The sequence below is a fragment of the Myripristis murdjan genome, chromosome 23 (assembly GCF_902150065.1).
Source record: "Myripristis murdjan chromosome 23, fMyrMur1.1, whole genome shotgun sequence".
Taxonomy (NCBI): Eukaryota; Metazoa; Chordata; class Actinopteri; order Holocentriformes; family Holocentridae; genus Myripristis; species Myripristis murdjan.
The window spans coordinates 25,439,965-25,464,447 of NC_044002.1; the positions used below are offsets into that span (position 1 = coordinate 25,439,965).

Below are 24,483 nucleotides of genomic sequence, written 5' to 3' on the forward strand. Positions count from 1 at the left end.
CTGAATTTTAATCCAGTAAACAAATAAATGTATGGGGTATGGTAGGCAGTATCAGTGGTGTGGGTGAGTGTATGGATGCAGTGAGAGAGGTGTGGTGCATGTTGTCAGTGCAAAAAAGGCAAAACAAACAAAAGAGAAGGCCAGCACGCCGGCAGGGTGCTGCCTGGAGCGAGGACCAGGGAGAATGGAGAGCAGAGTGAGGGGACTGGCGTCTGGGAAGGCGGGGTTAAATAGACCTTGATGGGAACACTGGCCAGGTGTTCCCAGTCAGGTTGATGGCAGACTGGACAGACCTGGAAGACAAAAACACACACACACCAGTACGACGAACACAACACACCAGGCCTGGGGCCGTCACACCACTCTGTCTAAATGATACCAAAAAAAGACTGACAGAAGTTTTACATTTTATTCGGGCTGTCAAATGATTCAAAATAATCTACTGGTTAACTGCAGTATTACTCTGTGATTAATCGTGATAAAAAATACTAATACTGCTTGTATTTTGGTGGGGAGATAAAACAAATGCATGTGTGGTGTTGGAAATAAAGAAATGACAAACTAGTGTGAGAAATCTCTTTCTCTTACTTTATTATTCTAAGTCAGAAATGAAACGTGGAGAAAAGTGCACATTCCCTTTTCCCACTTAAGGCCCTTACAGATCTCAGAGCCTGGAGTGGCGTTCCAGAGACAAACTGAACAGTCCTCTTTGTGTGTGTGTGTGTGTGTGTGAGTGTGCGTGCGTGCGTGCGTGCGTGCGTGTGTGTGTGTTGATTGATGAGCTCACTCTAAAAACAGCTGACCTCTGAATAAGGCCAGAGGAAATGACCTTCATGCTGCTCCATGAACATTTCTGATCAAAGGTTAAAGGAAGAAAATCAACTTATCCTCCAATTCAAAATCTCTGTTGTACAACATGAAGTTCACATCAATTCCAAAATCATATTTTTATCCATAATCATCAAAATAATAATTTAGAGAGCTAATACTTTCAGTACAAACTCATCTCATGTCTGCATCTCAGCAGAATCTCTTTGAACCGACTCACATCAAGTTTTCAGGCCAGCAACACTTTTAGCCATTTTAGCATTGAAGCTAGCAGACTTTAGCTCGCTAACAGTTTAGCATAAGTCAATGGAGATCAGCACAGAAAGAATTAGCATGGCGGCTAGCAAACATAAAGCCACATGCTCCCAGTTTGCACACACTCGGACACTCGGCCTTCTCTCTCTGTTTTTCACCTTCAAATGAATTTCTCCGCTGTTTGAACTCAGTTTCTTCCCAGTTCAACATGAACGTTTGGCTCCGCCCCTCCACCTTCACTCCCGCCACCAGGCTGTCAGGAGGCGGGCTCAAGCCTCTGATTGGCTGAGTCACACTAAACTGCCATTTATTGGCTTTTTGTCACAAAACATTCCCTTGTTTTTCCATGAAACTTTTTTTAAACACAAAAACATGTAAACATATAAAATATTGATTTATTTATTCCCAGTGTTTTAGTGTGACGTTCTAAATATTGATTCAGATATTTATTTATTGGTGGTTTACCCACTCTGGGCTACACTTCTATACAGCAGTTTGACATCCATTCATCACATTCCATAATGTGAATGGATAGTTGATATAGTCACTGAAGAATTCATAATAATAGTCAAATGAAAAACAAATATCTGGATCAGCTGAACAAGTTGTGAGCTGAGATCAAACTTGTGTCTATATTGTGTTTTGTTCTGTCCATCAGATTCCTGTCAAGTCAAACTGGACCCAAACACAACAGGCAGAGACCTCGAACTGTCTGAGGACAACAGGGAGGTGAGACTGGTGAGAGAGGAGCCATATCCTGATCACCCAGAGAGATTTGACTCCTGTCCACAGGTGATGTGTGGAACTGGTCTGACTGGGAGGTGTTACTGGGAGGTCGAGTGGGAGGCATGGGCTGATATCGGAGTGACTTACAGAGGAATCAGCAGAAGAGGAGACAGTGATGACTGCAGGCTTGGAGGAAACGACAAATCCTGGAGTCTAGACTGTGATGATAGTTTCACTGCCCGACACAAAAACAGACCAACAGACATTCGTGTCCGTCCCTCCTCCTCCTCCTCCTCCTCCTCCTCCTCCTTGTTCTCCTCCTTGCTCTCCTGCCCCTCTGGCAGAGTAGCAGTGTATCTGGACTGGCCTGCTGGCTCTCTGTCCTTCTACAGCGTCTCCTCTGACGCTCTGATCCACCTCCACACCTTCACCTGCACCTTCACCGAACCTCTGTACCCTGCGTTTGGGCTTCAGTTTTGCAATAACTTCTTCTCTCCGCTCAGTTCCTCAGTGTCTCTGTGTCTGATGGAGTAAAGAAACACTCACACTGCTGCCCAGAGACAACTGCTGACATGATGTACAGGATCTCCTCACACACACACACAAACATACACACACGCACAAATACACACACACACACGCACACACAAACACACACAAACACACACACACACACACACACACACACACACACACACGTACAACAACATGGATATTTGATCTGCAGACTTTGAACCAGACACAATCTACTGACTGAGGATTCATTCACTTTTCTAAAATTAAACTTTATTGTAAATGTGAACTATTGGAGATGATTTTTAAATCTTTACTTATTGTCACTCTTTTGGCTCCATCTGAAGTTTGGTTGTGTTAATCTTTGTTAACAGTTCAGATTATATTCTGAAAATCCAGGAAGTCCATAGTGTAAATGCTGTGTGCAGAAATGAAATCAACTTATTTAGAGACATTTTGCATGAAACTCAAAAAGCTGTAAAAACTGAGCTGGTAGAAATAAAGATGTGTGCACGACGGATTAAAACCCAACTGGATCTGTTTTTGGAATCAGAGGAAAAAACTGGATTATAGAGATTATGGTTCAGAAATTATGACCCAAAAGTCTCACTAATCTGTGTGTGTGTGTGTGTGTGTGTGTGTGTGTGTGTGTGTGTGTGTGTGTGACATTATTTGGAAAAGAAAGAAGAAAACACAAAACTCAAATCTTCAATAAATGTGTGCATATAGATTTTTTTGTTTTTGTCTCCCTGCAGCCTCCAAGTGGGGTTTTATTTGTGTGTTTGTGGTGGGAAGTTGTGACTTTCTTGGACTTTCGTTTCAGCTGCTAAACAAAAATTAACATTCTTGATTTGCTGATTGTGTCTGGGTTAGGGTTGAGAGAAAAAAAACTCTCAGTATTATTACTCTGAATTTTAATCTGACTGATCCTGCCTGTGTTGCTGGGCTGTCTTGTTTTCTAAAAGTGATAAAAGAAGCACTCTCAGTGTGTTTTCAGTGTGATCACCGGAGTAGAAATACAACACCTACTTTACACACGACATTGGAAGTGATTGGGAGGCCCAGGCGGTTGCTACCTTGCCTTATAGTAATAAAGTCGCTCCTTACAGAAGGTGAAATATCAACCTCATTGTGCATTTAGTCCGGGGTTCAGTCTGCAGAAAACCTCTAGTAAGGAGAAATAATACGTTTTCGAAGCTGTTTGACTAACTCACAGCATGTGTCATGACGGGAGTCAGGAAAAGTCACTGGTTTCAAGAGAGACAGACTCTCTGAAACACACTGAGATGCTCTGGAGAGCATCATGTATTTCAGTGGAAATACATGAGATCTGACGTTAACTAGTCCTTGTCAGCCAGCCAACTTGGGCTTATCATGTTTTCTAGACATCGTGATTCCCCAAAACTGAATAAATTCCACACAAAGCAACACAACACTGCTCTGCTAGCTCAATCAATGTTGTAACTAGAATATCCGCTGGAAAAAAAAAAAAAGTTTTTTTTCATGGACTGATAGTTATACTTCTGCCGACTTCTCAGTCATTTTTAATCTAACAGGTGCCGTGACAACGACTCAGCAGCACAGCTGATTTTTATCTACAACCAACTCATATGAACAGTTATATTTAAATACAGACTACTGCTTTCCAGTGTCGGCGCCAGAAGTTGAACTGTCTGCCCGGTGTTTGTCAGGTCGTCTTGTAGACATTTGACGGCCCAAGACGTTGACCGGGCCGTACCGGCTTCATTTCCTGACCTCTCCAGCTGATCCAGCTCTTCACTCGTCACTCTCGAGTATCTCTCCTTTTTCTCTTCTGTCTTTTCTTCCTCGTTCAGCCATTCATCCAAACTTGCGTCGCCAAATAAATCAAAATTAACAACAAAACGGTCCATTATGCAGGCGAACAAAGTTGACAGTGGCTTTTGATGCGTGTTTCAGTCAAACGTTTCTTGTTGTCATGGAAACCATATTTTCAGTGGTGAGGGTTTTTTTTTTTTTCATTTGAGCACGTTCTGAACTTCTGATGGACCAATCAGATTGCTCGGTCGGATCTACGTGTTGTATAATTCAAATAAATACACAGACATATGAAAATTGCTTTTATTACAAATCATTGCAAAGTTTCTTTCTGCTGTGCACGGCCAGCAAAGCAGAAATACACCCCAAAATATCTTTAACAACAACAACAACAACAACAACAACTGCACAGCTCATGTTACCAGTCATTGTATAACTGTAGTAAATATCACTGCCTCATTACAGAAGGAGGTGCGGATATAAGATCAATGTTTGGATGGTCGAGTAAAAATAAAGACACAGGTTCCAGGTTCTGCACAAGACCTGAACTTTCACCGTCCTGATCTAAAATCTGAGCAGTAAACGCAGCCGGAGGAGCCTGGCCGGCCTGAGGTAAAGCATTCCAGTAGGAAATATGAAGCCATCACATCAGGCGACTGGACATCGTTCAGTTCATTATTATAACATATTGACAGCCTTGTTTGTTTGTCCAGCACTTTGTGGATAATACAGCGAGCAGGTTCAAGCTCCCCAGAGGACAAACTCTTAATTTGTTGAGCTGATGACTTTTCCTCAAGTCGAAATGTCAACATCACACAAAAGATTTCACACAAATTAGTGGATCAAAACATTTGGTGAATGCCTTCATATTCCCCAAAGGAAAATTCTGCTTCATTGTAGTGAACCCATGACTTTTCCTCTGGCGCCACCCTCAGGTCAAACACTGGACTTGTACACAGCATTTCTCTAAATGTAGCCTAATAGATGGAAGTCATTTACTGAGCATATTTCATGGTAGTTATTAAATATGACATGATTATAAAGGATTGTGATGCATAAAGTTTCCTGAGCAGACTCTTTATCAAGGCAAGTCGGTGACACTTGAAGCCTGCCGCTGCCTCTGCACAGATTAGCAGTGAATTACAGATTGATAATTGGAACTGGTAGTTCCCACTAAGCAAACTATTTTGTGTGTTGGTAAAGTTAGTGTTAATGCAACATAATTAACAAAATTAGCATTTTTTTTTTCTTTTCTGTGCTGTCTATCACAACATTGCAGTGCCCATGTAAAGCATTGCATGTAATTCAAGCCAGTTAAATGACATATTGCACTTATTAGTAAATTTGACAAAATAACAGACTTTGAGATTCTTTGCATTAATGTAGACGCCCACAGCCCCCGCCTGACCACCACCACCACCACCACCACCACCACCAATGTGACTGCAGACACATGATCTCGCTTCACATTTGCTCCTAAAGGATGACACATGACTCTTGCTGGTTATTTGGGCTGTAGCTTGATGAGGAAGCTGATGATGAAGGATATGAGTAAGCTGTTTAGTTAGAGGAGGCAGCCGGTCTGGCAGCAGGACGAGCCGGTGTGACCTGAGGGCGAGGTTGTCTGACCGGAGCAGAAACTGGTTTTTGTGCCGGCGCTGATGCTGCACCATAATAGCTGCCGAAGATGTTGGAGGTCTTCTCCTGGTACTGCAGCAGATACTCCAGCTTTTGTAGAAGTGCACGTCACCGCTGTCCTTGGTTGGAGGTCGGACGTAGTCGGAGGACCCATGGGTGAAGTCCCCCACCAGCACCCGTGAGACAAACATGGATTTATCATCAAACTGGCTGGTGTAGCTGTGTGAGTACCGTGCATCCCGGGCAAAGTAACTCCCTGAGTTTGGACACAGAAAGAGAAAATATTTAGATCAGCCTGGTGATGATTTTGTTCCTAGACACTGCCTCAGTTCTTTGTTCATGACGTCCTGAACCTTTTGCCGGATGTCACGGCTTGAATACAAATGAAACTGTCATTTCCAATGGAGTTTTCATATTCTGAGAGCATCCATGGAGGCAAGTGGAGTTCTGCCTGACTTTTATATATATAAAAAATCAAACTAACAGTTCAGCTATAAGCTCCCATCCTCAAATCAACATGCTTTCCTAAACTGAACACGTTACACAGTTACAACAGTCTTTCTTTAGTGTGGCATCACCACAAGCGTGTCATTGGAAGGCTAACATTACTTTCGAGCTTGACTTCTCAGTTTCGTAGGTTTTAACATTAGCCTCCTAAAATACAGTGAAGGCCCTGAGCTCACAAACAGGAACTACCATTAGGACTCAAACCAATATGTATGTGAATGAAATTAAATATTGACAAAATGTTTAATTTTTGCATGAACTGTTCCTTCAATAAATCCCTAATCAAACTATGATGATGCTCAAAAATCAGCATCAGTGTAAGACTTTTTTACTTCCATTAAAATATATATATATCTTTAGCAAACTGAAAGCCATACTCACCACCATATTTACAGTGTCGCTTGACGAAGTACAAGCATATCTCTGTTTTAAGGACACAAGCACAAAAGTACAACTTTAAGGAATGAAATGTGACACTGTGATATGAATCAAAGACTCGGTTTGTATCTGTTTCCTGTGTGACTTCATTCTGCTTCCTGTTTTGATCAGGGTTGGTGACATCAGCCAAAGCCAACGTGACCCAGCAGACTTAAAGAAACTCCATCGACAGAAAAATTCAAGGAGAAGGTGTACAAAGGAAGCATCGCTCTCACAGATTACCACTTGGCTTTGCAGAGAAGCAGTTTATACAAAGAGGTGGAGGCTTTTGAAACAGGCTCATAAGCTTTACCTTTCACATCCTCCGAGCTTTTCTTGGCTCCTCTCGTTTGTCTTTTGTTCAGTCCGTCATCACTGCCAGCGTCTCGGTAGCTCGCAGCAGCCCAGACGTCGCTGGTGGAAAAGACTCGTGGTTGCCGTTGAGGGTTGGCCCTGTTGCCTCTCAGAGCCTCTTTGTTGATGTAGACAGATTTCAGAGAGTGAAGCAGCCGGTTGGGAACACCCCGAGCCTGCAGGGCTTTTAAAGGCTGCGGCTCGTCAAAATCATGAGCCTTGGAGCAGAAACAGTCTCCCTGCAGGTGTTGCTCACAGATGTGGAGCCGGTCGCAGTCGTCGCCGTCCTTACACAAGCCAAACTGCCCGCCGCCATTGTTGTAGTCAAAGCAAATCTTATATAAGACAAACAGGAGTGGGAAAAAATATTTTTAATCCAATGGAACATTGTGTAACTGGACGTCCGGCTTATTCAAAGGCATTCTAGAGAACCCAGCAGCCAGGTGGAAAAGGACAACAACACTGTCCTTTTGGGTGAAGACGATGGTGAAGAAGGCAGAGTTTAACTCTATGGGCCTGATCGTGTACTGGCTGGTTGGTTGTTAGCTGGTCGCTAATCAAGGGGCCGAGCCAAAACAAAAGAAGATAAAAGTTTTATTTGGAAGGAAGGATGTTTCGTCCTCCCAGGGAAACATCCGGAGAAGTTATGTGAAATTGTGTGAATTGGGTTTTTTTTGTATTTTAAACAAAGAACACATGATCAACAGGTAAGCCACATTTTTTTCTTTGCATTAATTTCCCTCGGTTAATTGTTGAAATTCATGGATTAATTGTATTTTTTTTTTTTTATGAGGGGGATGCTGAAAATTGGTAAATAAACAGGAAAAAAAATGCAGAAAAAATCCTCAGTTTTCTTCCATACCCTGCTATAGACCAGATTCACACGGCGGCCATCTTCCTCTGGCGTCAGGCTTAGCTGCTGTTAGCATGTGGTGCTGCTGTGTTCAGCTAACGTTAGCGTTCCACCACCTCCTAGCTAACGTTAACGTTTGATATCCTTACATGATACGATAGGAGAGGTGTAAATTAATTCTTAAATAATAACCACAAACATCTTGGATTCATTTCTTGTCCACCAGCTAAAGCCTGGAAGTGAAACCCACTGGCTGTGATGAAGCTAGCAGCGTAACGTTAGCTGTCCTGCTGTGTTTCCAGCATGTTTCCCCCAGCTGCTGCTAGCTTAAATAACTTACATCCTTCATCATTTACGTGTGTTAGTGACAAAGTTTAGCTAGCAGTCTTACAAAGAAATGGCTGTTGACATTTAATAATTCATTTACGGTTTTCCTATCAAACGGTAATGTTAGCTCAGAAGTGGTGGACTGCTAACGTTGTTGTGTAACGGTAGCTAACAGGTGGTCAAATATGTTGTTTTACTTTGAAATATGGCCCGATGTCCCCCTGGATCCATTGTTTTTCTCAGGAAACGGTTGAACGAGAAAGTATTGTCAGATTTTGTGATGTTTATTAGAAAAGCAAACGACAGTACAGAGGTATCTTATGATTTCAGCATCTGAGCTTCCCACGTTAGAGGAAGATGGCCGCCGCCTGGTCGATCGGCTCTGGGTTTGAAGTTCTCGCCCGTTCGCCTGAACACGACGCCACAGGCCGGGTAAACACACCGTGCAGTCGCAGCAGCCGGGCCACAGGTGGTGCTGTGGTGCCACGACGCTGCCTGCACACTTTTGTTGAACATTTGGTGTCGTACTTACGGGCGGCAGCAGGAAGTTGTCGTTCTGCAGCAGCAGCGTGCACAACTCGGCCCGGTCCAGCTCCTGCAGGCCGTGCTCTACAAGGATCGGCACGTTATGGTCAGACCTCAGCTGATGGGGGAGCTGGCATCCTCTCCTGCAATCAGAGGCTCTGATTTCACTCACGGGCTCAGATTATGAACTGGGCCAACACGCTGCCGCCATGCAGGAAGCTGAACAGCAACATTTACCCCACAAAACATTCACCTAAAAGTAGCCGCCTGGGAATATTCTGGCACACAGAGCTGTGATTTTTGACTTTAATGTGGTGATATGACATTATAACACTCTAGGCGTCACCTGCTGAACAAGACTAAATAAAGCTGAAATGAAAAAATTGTTAAAACAAAATTTTGAAGCAGGCCAAATCCAAGTCAAGTTGAGGAGTTATTGCATGATAAACATGCTGTTTAAGTGTTATTTTTCTAAATGCTTATTTTATTGTGACTTCACTAATTTTGTCACTTAAGGCTCATATTGTCTTTTACAGAGAAATCACAGCAGCTGACTTAAGAAATACAGCAGGTTTTTAGGGCCGATGTTACACGGTGCAACTTAAATACAATTTTTTGCATGTCGTAAATTAAGTTATTACTGTTGCAATGTCATGAAAAACCCACAGGACATTCCCAAATGATGTTTCAACCCCAGTTCATGATTTTTCCTTCGATGGAGCTCCAAAACAACTCACATGCATGAAAGCGTTTCACATGTGAGCTCGGCCAAGCACGGTGAAAATAAACCAGCAGTGGGACTTGCAGTCAGTGTGTCATATTAACAGCAAGAAAATGTGCTTTTGGATTTTTAAATGTGTGGAAAAAAACTCAATACTCCAACACTTTGACTGAAGTAAAAACTGGAATAAAAAAAAACACACACACACACACAGAGGAAGCCACTTCTGGAGCCAGGCAGGAAGTTGCAAAATGCAAAAAAAAAACATGTTTGCAACTCTTCCTTTACACAGCTGCACTCAGAGTTTGAAATAAAAATATTTTGAAGAGATTTTTTTTTTTAGTCTTTTCTTCTGTGTGTGTGTGTGTGTGTGTGTGTGTGTGTGTGTGACCTCCTGCGGCTGGACGGGCAGGATCCCAGCAGGAACTTCCTGCACAGATGCAGGTTGTTGCAGCCCTGACACACTTTGGCTTTGCAGAGTCGCAGCTCCGTCTTGGCCACCACCTTGTGCTCCCCGCCGGACCGGCAGCACACAAACTTCTCCCGGTTGGAGATGATCCGCCTCACGTTGAACACACAGACGCTCTCCTCCAGATCATCGACGCTCATCGATCCGTGATTGGCGCAGATCAGCTTCAGCACAGCGGCCTCCACCTCCGACATGTCGAGGCGCTCCGTCGCTTTCCTCCGGCTGACTGACTGAGCTGTGCGAGTTTTTTTTTTTTTTTTTTTTTTCCCTTTTTCTTTTTCTGGGTCTTATTTCTGATGAATGGAAACCGAAACTCAAACCCAGCGCGTCCGCACGTCCTTAAAAAGCCCCGCACAGCGTCTAAAATCCACTTTAGGAAAACATTAGACCTGTCTCTGCTTTTAAATCTTTTACACTCCTGCAAATTTGTCTTTTTATCTGCTGACTCATCACAGTTCTGTTGTGGAGCCGCGTTTTTATTTTAATGTTCGTTTCTGTTATAATTTTGTCTTTCTTGTCTTTGTAACTGATGTCAAACTGTGGGCTTTAAATATTATGTTCCTGTGTGTTGTAGGCCTACGTATCTTAATTTGATATATTTGTGCATCTTGCTTGAAAGGTGTTATACAAATAAAATGATATAAAAAATATTTTGAGAAAGAAGATCATAATTTCGAGATTAAAGTTGTAAATTTAAGAGAAAACTCACACATTATTCACAAAGTCACTAATTTATAAAAAAAAAAAAAACTCAGAAATATATATTTTTTTCTTATGCACTACACGACTCATGCACATGGATGAGAAAACAGATACATCAGTTTTGTATCTGCAGAGAGAAATCCATCAAAATCCCAGGACTTCACTGTTCCAGGTTCTGTTTGATGCTCTGTTTCTCATTAAAAATTGAATAAAAAGTGAATAAAAAGTCAGTCAACATGTTCCTTCCAGCACAAGACCAAAATATACCTGTAGCACTTACCTTTAATCTTCATGTTCATTTGAATTAGATTTTTTTTTCCCGAAATTGAGTCTTAAATTTCATTTAAATCTACCTTGAGAAGTGTTAAATTTAACTTTTATACCTGCAAAGCCCCTAACCCTGGATGATGATGAAGCATTATTACACCCTCAACCACACACTGGAGTATAATAATGCAATTATACAATTATTACCAACAAAATAAAATGTATAATCAAAATGTATTCATAATGTGGGCATTTCGCTCTGAAAATATAGAAGTTTTTTGTTGGTATTCTCTCCGTTTCATTGGAAATAAAGAAAGAATGAAAGAAATCAAGTGAATTTGCTCGGGTTTCAAAGGGTTAAATTGTGTAGCTGTCATCCTGAACCCTGACAGATGGTGTGAGATTAAACCAAAAAGAAGAAAACGGCCCTTCATCCATTTTCTGCATGAGAACAATTCCCAGTGAATGACAGTGAAATGAAAGTCTTGCTGGTTTTGCTGAGGAGCCCCTGGAAGCCCCTGAAGGGCTTCAGGACATCAGCAGCTCTGCCGACCGCACTTTGAACAGCACTGCTTCAGCCCACATGCACACACTCATCAACTCACTCTGATCAGCAGGCTGCCTGTGGTGCACAAGCCTCCCTTATCATTTTGACTCATTTATTATTGTTATTTATTTATTGGCAGAAAGTAAAACCAGGGTTTCTGAACTATAGTTATGTTTTAAACACATTCTTTTTCTACAATAGGACAGTTACCATATAGTAACATGTTTCATGTTACTGAGTCAATATTTGTGTCATTTTAATTTTCAATATTCAATGTAATTTCAATTGGTTTTTCACAATGTTTGCTATATTTGGTCAGTGATATAAGTAAAATAATTCTATATAGTTTTTAAAAAATATTTTAATAACATTGCCTATTAATATTTCATACTGATTCATAAATGAACTGTTTGTCTACTTTGAATTTTTAATGAGTGCAATTTATTTGAGTTTTTTTTTTTTTTTTTGCGATTCATACTTTGTTTTGTTAATCAACCGTGAGTGTACATGGTTAGGAGTGTAATAATCCTAGTTACCATGAAGTACCATGTAGTAAAACTGTGGATCCTACATTAAAACATGTTTTTTTCATGTTGACTTGTTGTTGTGTGTCAGTAGCAGCTCATGTATGTGCAGCAGTGTTTCCCTGCGTGGCCGCTCAGCCGGACAAACAGCAGCGCGTTCACAGCGGAGGAACACTGCAGTGTCAACATTTGGCCACCAGGTGTCACTGTTGTATGTCCTCTGTGATGCGTCCCAACCGGGAAATCAACACCAGTGGAAACAGACACATCGAAATAAACTGGATACAAATGCAACAACAACAACAACAACAACAACAACAACAACAACAACAACAACAACAACAACAACATAAAGAACCACTGGAAGGAGCCTCAACGTCTCTCTCTCTCTCTCTCTCTCTCTCTCTCTCTCTTTCACTTTCGTTTAGATGTAATCAAACTGCAAACTCCCGGCGGACTACTTTCCTCAAGCTGTGGCGGCAGATTACCGACAACATGAAAAGGTACTGTAACCAGCATTTAACATTTTACACTTTACGGTAATCGCTGCTGTCGACTGGTGTGACTGTAATAAGACAATAAAATGGAGTAAACCTGCTTTCCATCTCTGATTAGAGGTTTGATGATATGTGTGCAGCCTGCAGGCCGACACTGTTTCTGCTCAAAACGCTAAAACTTATCAAACGGCTTTATTACACTTTGAATGAGACGTTTTCAAACGTGTTGTAACCAGAGCAGGAAGGCTGCTGCTCAGGACTGAAGGTCATGTGAAGTTCATCATGAACCATTTGACAACTTTGACTCTTGATATTTGGTCTCTGGTGTGGAACAAGGAAGTGTTGATGAGGAAGTTTTTCTATGGAGGCTGTTAGTTCATATTTATTCAGGCCGAGGCTGTTTCCCAGTCATCAGAACTGTTTTAGACTAACAGGCTTAAATCATCATTAACATCACTTTTCTTCATGTTTCATGAAATCAGATCTGCTCATGGTGATCGATTGCTGTGCTGTGTATTGTGTGGCCTCCGGCTGCTGAGCGCCCTCTGGTGGTTCATTAGATTTACAGCTGCTTGAGGCCCAGCAGCTTCACAGCTTGTTGACTGTCTGCTGCTGTCACACACCTTTCCTTCAGTCCATCAGCACAGAGCCCAGCTCACACCTCATTCACTTACATTACATTTGCTTGGATTCAGTCTGTGTCCCTATATGTGGAAATGCAACTGATTAAAAAGTAATCAGATGAAAAATAAAATAAAGCAGCTTCTGTGGCTGGTTCACTAAAAGTTAATTTCTCAGTGTGGTGGTCTTCCTCTCTGTCTGCCAGGATCCAGCAGGAGAAACCAGACAGCTGTGTGTCTTCTAAGAGACACCCGTCTAAGAAAGCAAGAATCAAGGTTAAAGTTGGAAAAAACTCCTCTGACACTGAGTAAGTTGTCTGTTATTTAAATATATAGTTGACGTTTAATTTTTGCTGAACACCATACTCTGGTGCAACCAGTTCAGTGCAACCAGACTTTTGCTAATCAGCCTCTGGGAGTTTCACAGTAAAAGCACAATGTCTGACATCCAAACACATCCACTCTTCACTGAATTTCCAAAATATACTTTATATATACTATGTACTATAATATATAATGTACTATAACTCGTAACCTTGTGCTCCAAATCGTGTTTCCTTAATTTGGACACCGCTGCCTGTCTTTAGTTAATATTTTCATCCAAAACTCTGCTGCTCGCTTATTAACCAGAACCAGGAAAAGAGAGCACATTAGTCCGGTCTTAGCTGCCCTACACTGGCTCCCTGTAACATTTAGAGTTGACTTTAAGGTTCTCCTACTTGTATACAAAGCACTTCATGGGCTAGGACCGAGCTACATTGCCAACTCCCTTATTGGCTATGCACCCCAAAGAGCACTGCGATCGTCTGCTGCTGGCTTATTGGTTCCCTACAACAGCTGAAGGAAAATTGGCGATGCCGCCTTTGTTTCTTTATGCCCCTAAGCTTTGGAACACACGACCTTTAGACATCAGGGAAGCCAGCTCACTAGACATCTTTAAAAGAAGACTAAAGACCCACCTTTTCACTCTAGCCTTTAACTAGCTCCTATTTTATTCCACACTGTTGTCTTTTATTGTTTTATTTGCATCTTTTGTTTTATTTCAAATCTTATTTAAATTTTTAGCCTTTTCTTTTTAATTCCACCCTGTGCTGTGTTTTATTCTTTTTAATGTTTTATTTAATGCTTTTTATTGTGAAGCACTTTGAGCTGCAATTCTTGTATGAAAGGTGCTATACAAATAAAGTTTTTATTATTATTATTATTATTATTAATAATAATAATAATAATAATAATAATAATAATAATAATAAATTATTATTATTATTATTATTATTATTATTATTTTGTTTCAAACAGGATCAATCAGGACAGACCAGACACCCCTGTACCCAGCTGTGTGTCCATGAAGAGTGACTGGTCTATGAATCATCCTTTTGAGTTCAAAGATGGACACCACTCCACTGAACAGAGGTAAGAATTGAAAACAATTAGTGCACCCCCAGTATCTCACTTTTGTGTAGCCTTTGTGTAGGTGCTCAAAGTTAAAAGGGGGCACATGGAGCTCAAATTTGAAACACCATGCAGAAACATACTTTACAATATAACTGGTTGATTTGTAGCAACGGTTGCTACAATAATTCCTAGTGCTAATAATGAAGTCAAAAATAATTGAATGATGTAGGGGAGACTGGGGACAGTTGCAACAGGGGACGGTTGCAACAAGCCTTATATCTCCAATCAGAAACATGCTAGAGTGATGAAACTCACACTGCACATGCTCAGTTAGACCCTCTGTCCACCAAGAAGAGAGAGGCCATATTGAACATCTGGTTCCGCTTCTATCAAGACAAGTTGTTTTGGAGGCATGAAAGTAGCTTTTTTCATGGGCTGTATTTTTGTCATACTGTCCTGGTCTTTTGTATAAATTAATCCAAACCTACGTAGTTTGAATCACTGTTTTGTTGACTATTCAGTGACACTGTTTAAATGTGCCAGTGTCACTGTGGCTAGTTAGCACATGGTGTTTTGTCATGACTGATACCATGGGGACAGTTGCAACTGTTGCAACTGTCCCCATGCTAATATCAAAACAGACCACACAACAGTATTTTTGAAGATTTTTAGTTCAAAATAGGCACAATTAATATATTTCATAGCTCATGATGAACAGAGCAGGCAATCATAATGAGAAACTAATGCTAATGATAAACAAAATAATTCCCCAAATAACTTGTTGAGCAAAAATGAGCAATTAGTTATTGTTGTATATTGTTGTATGTGTTGTGCTATGGGACAAACTAAATAATTTTTCCTGTGAAAACAGTCATATAAACTTGTAATATATTGAATAAATCATACAATTTGCAACAAATGCAGATTTGTTGGGGAGAGGCGAGTGTTGCTTTCTTATTTTTTAAACATTTGTGTGCATTTAACAAAACTTAAAAATCAAAATTTTTATTCACTGGTTTTAAAACAATGTGAATTTTGTTCACTAAAACGGTTCACCGTTTGTTCACATGTTTAATATGTTTTTTGGACTGCAAATTATTCCATTCTTTTTGTCCCAAACTGAAATATTGAGTTTTTATAGCTTTGGTAACATCTGCACATTGACTCAAGGTAGGCCTATGTTTTACACAAAAAAAAAAAAAATATTAAATACTTTAATATTGGATACTGTGCTTATTTAGACAAAAATCAGAAGATAATTGGTGAAATTTAATGATTTTTTAATATGTTGCAACCGTCCCTGATCCATGTTGTAACTGTCCCCAGGTTTAGGGTCAGTTGCAATGTCTGAATTCCTTTATTCAAATAAATATTGTGATTGATATGTTATATGTAGCCATCTTTAAATGGTATGGGTATATAGCAGACAGATGTAGGTTTAATGTATAAAGATTTGGTGTGCCTAGTCCAAACAGTCTTTGAGTAACTTAGAGTAATGTAAAAAGTGTTGCAATTATTCCATTCTTTTTGTCCCAAACTGAAATATTGAGTTTTTATAGCTTTGGTAACATCTGCACATTGACTCAAGGTAGGCCTATGTTTTACACAAAAAAAAAAATTATTAAATACTTGAATATTGGATACTGTGCTTATTTAGACAAAAATCAGAAGATAATTGGTGAAATTTAATGATTTTTTAATATGTTGCAACCGTCCCTGATCCATGTTGTAACTGTCCCCAGGTTTAGGGTCAGTTGCAATGTCTGAATTCCTTTATTCAAATAAATATTGTGATTGATATGTTATATGTAGCCATCTTTAAATGGTATGGGTATATAGCAGACAGATGTAGGTTTAATATATAAAGATTTGGTGTGCCTAGTCCAAACAGTCTTTGAGTAACTTAGAGTAATGTAAAAAGTGTTGCAACTGTCCCCAGTCTCCCCTATTTAAATATTTTTGTGATTTTATTCAGTTTGACTATCAATTTTGCACAAGGCAGCAAGGTTCTAAAAGTTATATATTTTGTATGCATATTATATTTAATTTGCGTGTAAATGTTATAAACAAACAGGTACTGACATGTTTAAATGAGAGGTTGAGAAAATCACAATTCAAATTCTTCTAATTGTTGGAACATAATTTTGACACAGTTTGAAAGACTAAAGCCTTACCTTCCTCATGATACCTTTTATTTTCCGCTTGGACTTGCTATCATTGAGAAAATAGCAGCTGTTTGACCTCTACTTTTAGGCAGTTCTCTCCTAAGCACCACTGCCACTCATGCTGTGTACTTTATAGAGCCTGATTTCTGGCACAGGCCACACAAGCAGGGCACACCAGGGTTCAACTCCCCGCCTGGGCGAGAGCAACAGCAACACTACACAACCTACAAACAGCATAGGGCTGGCGGTTTAGTGCATGTCCAGGCGATCACAAGGGTGGCAAGCACATTCAAAATTTCCTCAGAAACTTTACAAAGTCTAGTTGTTATTGTTGTTGTATTTATACTGTAATAGTTCAAAATTATGTGAATATGCACATTGTTTTAGTGAAATAACCTCATTGCCTCTAGAAACACAGGAAAAACACTGCTTAAGAGTAAAATAATACATGACATCTCTCTAATGCACTTTGCCCATGATAAGAGAAACATACAGAAACAAAAAGAAGCCTGACATACTGTGTGTATTTAACTCACTCACTCACTCACTCTTCTGAGTGAGTGATTGAGTGAGATGACTGTGTCATCTGCACGTGCCAAGATGACACAGTGATTTATGTTCATGGCAGCACAAAACAACAGGCTGCAGCAAAACTCACTAAAGCATTGGGCCGCATCACAGCTTGGCTAAATCAGTCACTCCTTCAACTTAGTATAATGAAAATTGTCCGTATGGTTTTCTCAAAAAAGCCATGTACCATTTCAGAACCAGTTATAATGTTATCAGGTGACAAATCACAAGTTGTTTCTGAGTTGGGCATCCTCAGTGTTTCTCAGCTATCTTTAAAATCTCATGCAAAAAAAAAATATGTCATGGCATGTCCTGGCAAATCTCTGCCGTGTGTTTCAAACCTTGTATAACATTGTACCTCCTCCACTTCAAACATTTATCACACAGAGTTTCAACCAGAGGAGACTGTGTTGTACCAATTAGAAAATATTTTTTTAAATTTTGTAATTTTAGGTTGCCTTTTAAATCCCCGGCCAAGGACAGCAGATGGAAACTAGCCTCTCCAGCTGACTCTGACTCAGTTACAGTTTAACTGTTCATTAGTGTGTGTTGTCCCTGAAAAATCAACCAATAAATAAAAAACATTTTGTTGTTATCCAGCTCTACTCAGCAGAAGTGTGAGGTCATGATGAGATACAGAACTGATCTGTCAGTTGAGCTCCTTCACTTCCAAGGATGAGAGTGGCATTTACAGTGTGTGTGTGTGTGTGTGTGTTTTCTCTACAGAGTCCACCAGCAGAGCTCAGAGCTTCCCAGTGGTCAGCCAGCACCGGGACATCAAACAGAACTGGACTCCATATTTAAGGTATGTAAATGCACAGCAACACCTTTTACTTTCAGCTGTAAATTTGATTTAAAACAACCATTCTGGTCATAACTTCTTGTCTCATTGGGCTTTCAGTCTCTGTAAGATGGATTTGAGGTTTGTGTTCTATAATTTTATGAGGAAAGTCTAATTCATATTGTTTAGTGGAGTCTAGGGAACTAAAGGGGAGGCAGCACAGACACTTCAATGTTTCAGATGTAAGAATCACCACTAGGAAAACAGTGAAGGTGACCATATATTCTAATTGCAGGTACAACAGTGTAGTGATAGAAGTTTTTTTCTTAAATTGTACAGTGCCCAGTGCTCAGAAAAGCAACAGTTTTTATGATTTACAATATGAACATGTTGCAGACTCAACAAAATCACAAGACACAGTCTTTGGATAAACAAAAGAAAATTAATGTAAAGAATCACAGGTGTTGCCAAATCAAAGAACAGAAAAAAGAACTGACCCTCACTCAGTCTTGAGTTAGTCCACCTACGAAAGAAAAAAAAACAAAGCTAACTGCTCTGTCCTCCACACATAAATACAGTGGATGGCAAACACCTCTTCCCCAGTGTCTCTTACAAAGAAAAAAAAAAAGCTTGGGTGTGCAAATGTGCAGGGCACCCCAAACATGCATAGTCCATTCCCAAAACAGCAACAAAGAATAGAACAGGCTACTTTAAATACAAGGACCCAGACTAAACAAAGGTCTAGGCCTGAAGTAAGAAAGCTTTCAGCAAGTCAAACAAGGAGATGCAAAGACAGAGAGGGGGGACACAAAGCAACAGTGGAGCTTATACAGTAGAGTGGGGCGTAGTTGACTGGAGGATGATGGAGGTCTGATGATGATTGACAAGGATGGAGACCAACCATGAGAGGCCAGGAATGAGGAACAGAGATGAGCATGTAGTCTGAACTGATCATGAACAGCTGCTTCAGATGAACTGGTCAACCACACCAGGGACGTGCACAAGGTTGTACAGGGGCAGGGGCTCAAAGTTTGAAAAGGGCAGTGTAATCTCATGCGAGCGCGCAAAGCAAATTTTTTTTTGGCGTTTATTTGTTAATTAAAACGCATGATATGGTTTTTAACATCACAGTCAGATCAGATTATATTGACGACTGGTTTTCATTTACAATCTGATCTGGCAGTGAGTGAGCCTATAGTCAAGAACCAAGTCCACCAAATCTAATTATCTCAACTTTATGTATGATATCACCTGATATGAGATTATTCACATTTAACACTGTGGTGTGGAAGACATGCAATTCAGCTGCAATTATAAAAAGCCGAAGTGATACAGCTTCTCTGAATAGACAAGCTAAGCCAGTGTGCTGCTGTTAGTCAGTGAAAATAGAGCGGAGTGGCTCTCTTCGCGTTGTTACACAATTTATGTCAGTGCGCTGCTGTAGTCTGGAAAGTTTCTTTGCCTTTTGGACTCGGTTTTTGTTATACTTGGCTAATTCCGTCCGTGATTCCGTGATTGCGGAAATTATAGGGCCCTACCACTGTTATTAAAAAAAAATAGTGGCGCAACTTGGTGGGCGTTATCCTGGTAATTTCTCTGCGTGAGAAATACAAGGTGTGGCATGTGAGCATGTGAAATGCGTGTGTCTCACGCCCAATGAGTGAGACTTGAAAGCCCTGCTGAAGTAAGTGTATGGTAGCCTAGTAGTTGCTTGACGTTGTCTAACAGTTGGACATTGAGTCGAGTGGGAGCGGGATGTCAATATCAGCTTCAGTGACAGCTTGTGCCTGGCCTGCCTATAGAAGTGTTGGCGCGCGTGGCTCTGCTGTTCGCGGAAGGGCACATGCACAGGAATAGTAGGGGCATAAGGGGCATTTCTGCGACCTATATTCATTCTAATTTTATTCTATCCTGACATCTTTCAACTAGACAGGGCAGTCTATGCGCAGCATGAACTTAATGAATGCATTAAAAAAAAACTTGAGCTTAAAAGGGAACTTTGTTTTACGAGGGCAAAAAGGGCAGGGCTCAAGCACCTTTTCGGGTCTATTTGTGCACGTGCCTGGACCACACAGAACCTGAGGGGACAGATAGAGGAATAAAGAAAGACGAGGGGGAGGAAGACAAAACAAATCCAAGGCATTGTGTGCAGAGCGTTGGCACATAACAATATATTATTCTGTTCCAGATGCTAGAGGAGAACGCTGTCACTTTTGTGAAGAACGAGCTGAAAAGGATCCACAGGATTCTGAATCCAGACGACCCAGAATGCTCAGGGAGGCAGAGAGAGGATGAGAAGGTGATGGACGATGAGGAGGAAGAGCAGAGCATCAGAGAGGCTTTTCTGCAGATCACACTGCACCTCCTGAGGAGAATGAGGCAGGAGGAGCTGGCTGACTTTCTGCACAGCAGTAAGAGACTTTAAACAGTTTGAACATGATGGACTACATGTTGGTAGACCAGAGAACAGGACATCTTGATAAAAACTAATTCATGAACATGGGTCAAATGAGTACAGTTTTATAATTTGTGAGTTAGATGTAATAGAGCTGTAAATTTGAGTGTCGTCGGCATTTTTTAACATCTGCTGATTGATGCACTTTCATTTCTTTTTTCCCATTCAGAAACCTCTCCTGCAGTGTGCCAACATAAAGTCAAATCTAATCTGAAGCAGAAGTTTCAGTGTGTGTTTGAGGGGATTGCCAAAGCAGGAAACTCAACACTTCTGAACCAGATCTACACAGAGCTGTACATCACAGAGGGAGAGAGTCAAAAGGTCAATGATGAACATGAAATCAGACAGATTGAAACAGCATCCAGGAAACCAGCAGGAGCAGAAACACTGATAAAATCTGAAGACATCTTTAAACCTTTACCAGGAAGATATCGACCAATCAGAACACTGATGACAAAAGGAGTGGCTGGCATTGGGAAAACAGTCTTAACACAGAAGTTCACTCTGGACTGGGCTGAAGCCAAAGCCAACCAACATGTCCACTTCACATTTCCATTCACTTTCAGAGAGCTGAATCTGCTGAAAGACAAAAAGTACAGTTTCATGGAACTTCTTCATCACTTCTTCACTGAGACCAAAGAAGCAGGAATCAGAAAGTTTGAGCAGTTCCAGGTTGTGTTGATCTTTGACGGTCTGGATGAGTGTCGACTTCCTCTGGACTTCAAGAACAACCAGATCCTGAATGATGTTACAGAGTCCACCTCAGTGGACGTTCTGCTGACAAACCTCATCACCGGGAACCTGCTTCCCTCTGCTCGCCTCTGGATAACCACACGACCCGCAGCGGCCAATCAGATCCCTCCTGAGTGTGTTGACATGGTGACAGAGGTGAGAGGCTTCACTGACCAACAGAAGGAGGAATACTTCAGGAAGAGATTGAGAGATGAGGAGCAGGCCAGCAGAATCATCTCCCACATCAAGACGTCACAAAGCGTCCACATCATGTGCCACATCCCAGTCTTCTGCTGGATCACTGCTACAGTTCTGGAGGACGTGTTGAAAACCAGTGAGAGAGGACAGCTGCCCAGGACCCTGACTGAGATGTACATCCACTTCCTGCTGGTTCAGTCCAAACAAGGGAACATCAAGTATTACGGCAGAGCTGAGACAGATCCACTCTGGACTCCAGAGACCAGGGAGATGATCCTGTCTTTGGGAAAACTGGCTTTTGAGCAGCTGGAGAAAGGCAACCTGATCTTCTATGAAGAAGACCTGGCAGAGTGTGGCACTGATATTGAAGCAGCCTCAGTGTACTCAGGAGTGTTCACACAGATCTTTAAACAGGAGCGTGGGCTGTACCAGGACAAGGTTTTCTGCTTCATCCATCTGAGCCTTCAGGAGTTTCTGGCTGCAGTTTATGTCTTTTTGACCTTCATCAACTCTGGTGTCAATCTGCTGACAGAAAAACAGCCAACCTCTCCATCGTCCATGACATCAAGAAATTTAAAAGAACTCCACCTGAGTGCAGTGGACAAGGCCTTACAGAGTCCAAATGGACAGCTGGATTTGTTTCTCCGCTTCCTCCTGGGTCTTTCAATGGAGACCAACCAGCGTCTCCTACGATGCCTGCTGAGACAGACAGGAAGTAGCTCACAGACCAGCCAGGAAACAGTCCAGTACATCAAGAAGAAGATCAGAGAGAATCCATCTCCAGACAGAAGCATCAACCTGTTCCACTGTCTGAATGAGCTGAATGACAATTCTCTAGTGAAGGAGATCCAACAGCACCTGAGTTCAGGAAGTCTCTCCACAGACAAACTCTCTCCTGCTCAGTGGTCAGCTCTGGTCTTCATGTTGCTGTCATCAGAAGAAGATCTGGATGTGTTTGACCTGAAGAAGTACTCTGCTTCTGAGGAGGCTCTTATGAACCTGCTGCCAGTTGTTGAAGTCTCAAAAACATCTTGGTAAGTGTCTAGATAACTCTATCAAACAAATGTCAACATTTTCACAGAAAGCAAAATAGAAGCATTTCGAAAGTCATAGTTTATCTGACTTTGAGCCTCACAGCAGGAATGGTACCAATAATGCATTTTATCATCCTGAGAACACTAGTAGAGTTTTGCCTTTCTGTCACACTAACATAGAGACAAGCTAATACACACCTTTATCATTTGCAGAACAAAGTATGGTAGGTGAGGCCCCCGACATCTGCTTTTCTATTAAATTTCTGTCCAAGCAAATTCAAAATTGGAGAAAACATTTTTCTGTATCGTGCATCAGTTTCACAACAACATTCTGTATGTGCTGGTTGCAGTGCTTCATTGAAGCTACACTTATATTACATGAAATATTTAAAGCCAAGATGCCAATGTTTCATGACTACACTGTCACACAAAATAGAGAATATCTAGATATTTTGTTCATCATTTTATACACATTTCCCTGTAATCCAGGAAGACATATTTGGTATCTTTGGGATCTCTGCTAGAATCTGAAATAAAGATCTGTGGGTTTGAATAAGGCTTGGCTCAGCTGCTTGGGTACTGAGCAGGACTAAAACAGGGGCTAATGTTACACTGGTTGTAAAGGCCTTGCAATATCTGACACTTTTACAGTGGATTTTAATTTTCTTTTACTGGTCTATTAATCCAGTGATGGTCTTCCAACAGACTATTTGTCACATCTGCTTTGAAAGTGATTGTTCGGATTCTTACCCTTACAGTCATATTTGCTGGTCCGTGTGAATATAATAAGTTTTGTTCGGTCCATCAGCTCCTTCAATGTATTGAGCTTCACTGGGACTAGTCTTCTCCAGAATGAAAGAATTAAATATAAACCAGCTAACAAGGTGCTTTTGAGCTGCAAATAGAAGCTGGAGAAATGTTTTGAAGGATGTACAGCAACACCTTTGTTTGGGATTCATTATTGATGCTCTTTCCAGTCTCTTTGCTTCAAAAATGACAGAACTGCTTTTTTTTTTGTGAGCTGCCACTGCATCACCATGCTCTGGTCCCATATTCAATCCCCAGCCTGGAGTGTTAAATAAAAGCTGGCTGGCCTATGAAAACATCAGTCACATTAAAGTATAATAATTGTGTTTTAATGTCTTTGCATCTTCATCCAGGCTGAGTGGCTGTAATCTGTCAGAGAGAAGCTGTGAGGCTCTGGCCTCAGTTCTCAGCTCCCAGTCCTCCAGTCTGAAAAAGCTGGACCTGAGCAGCAACCACCTGCAGGATTCAGGAGTGAAGCGTCTCTCTGCTGGACTGGAGAGTCCAAACTGTAGACTGGAGACTCTCAGGTCAGTATCAGTGAGCATGTAAAGGGTGACCCTGCAAGTTCAACAACCAAATTTAAGAGACATTTTGCTAAAGCACTATACCAGTGATTTTAAATATTTGATCCATTTTCTACAATTTACACACATTTCACATTGCAGCAAACTAGAGCTGCAGCTATCGATTCTTTTTGAAGTCGAGTATTCAACCGAATATTTACTTTTTATAATTTACTTTTTACTATTTATAATTACTCTTTTAAGTAAAGAATGAAGGATAATCAACAACAATACAAATTATGAAGTTTTGGGCTTAACCGTGTTCATTTTAGTAAAAACACATGAACATTTGAATGAAGAATAAATAACAAAAATACAACAAGTAAGCTCCAAGTGAAGCCTGTTTGGTCTTAATGTTGCCCTTTAATCTTCAGGAATAATTCTTTCAAATAAAAAATGATGAATAAATAAAACAAAAGGTTTTTTAACAAAAATAAATAAATAAATAAATAAAAAGTATCAAAAGTATCAAATTTAAGATACAACTCATACACTGAATTTAGATAGGACATTGCCTATATAAGATCGTCAAGGGGCACACATCTGTGTGTGTGTGTGTGTGTGTGTGTGTGTGTGTGTGCGCGCGCCAAAGAGAGAGAGGGGGAGCTAGAGAGTGAGTGTGTGAGAAAGAGAGTGAGAGAGAGCGAGTGTGTGTATGTGAGAGAGAGAGTGTGTGTGTGTGTGTGTGTGAGAGAG

General features: G+C 40.9%; 1 protein-coding gene, 1 long non-coding RNA gene and 1 pseudogene across 2 annotated transcripts in view; 2 read left to right on the forward strand and 1 right to left on the reverse strand.

The window, feature by feature from the left end:
- Positions 1–24,483, forward strand: part of LOC115355023 (NACHT, LRR and PYD domains-containing protein 12-like) — a 114,393-nt gene that overhangs the window by 76,155 nt on the left and 13,755 nt on the right. The window contains 1 exon segment of the mRNA XM_030045646.1: positions 23,687–23,751. Coding sequence (XP_029901506.1) covers positions 23,687–23,751 — 65 coding nt within the window.
- On the reverse strand, positions 357–18,013 carry LOC115355032 (uncharacterized). Its single transcript, XR_003927837.1, has 3 exons — positions 17,942–18,013; positions 11,493–11,499; positions 357–368 (listed from the first exon to the last, which is right to left on the reverse strand). It is a non-coding gene; the product is annotated as an uncharacterized LOC115355032 (long non-coding RNA).
- Positions 20,187–21,382, forward strand: LOC115355541 (protein NLRC3-like; annotated as a pseudogene).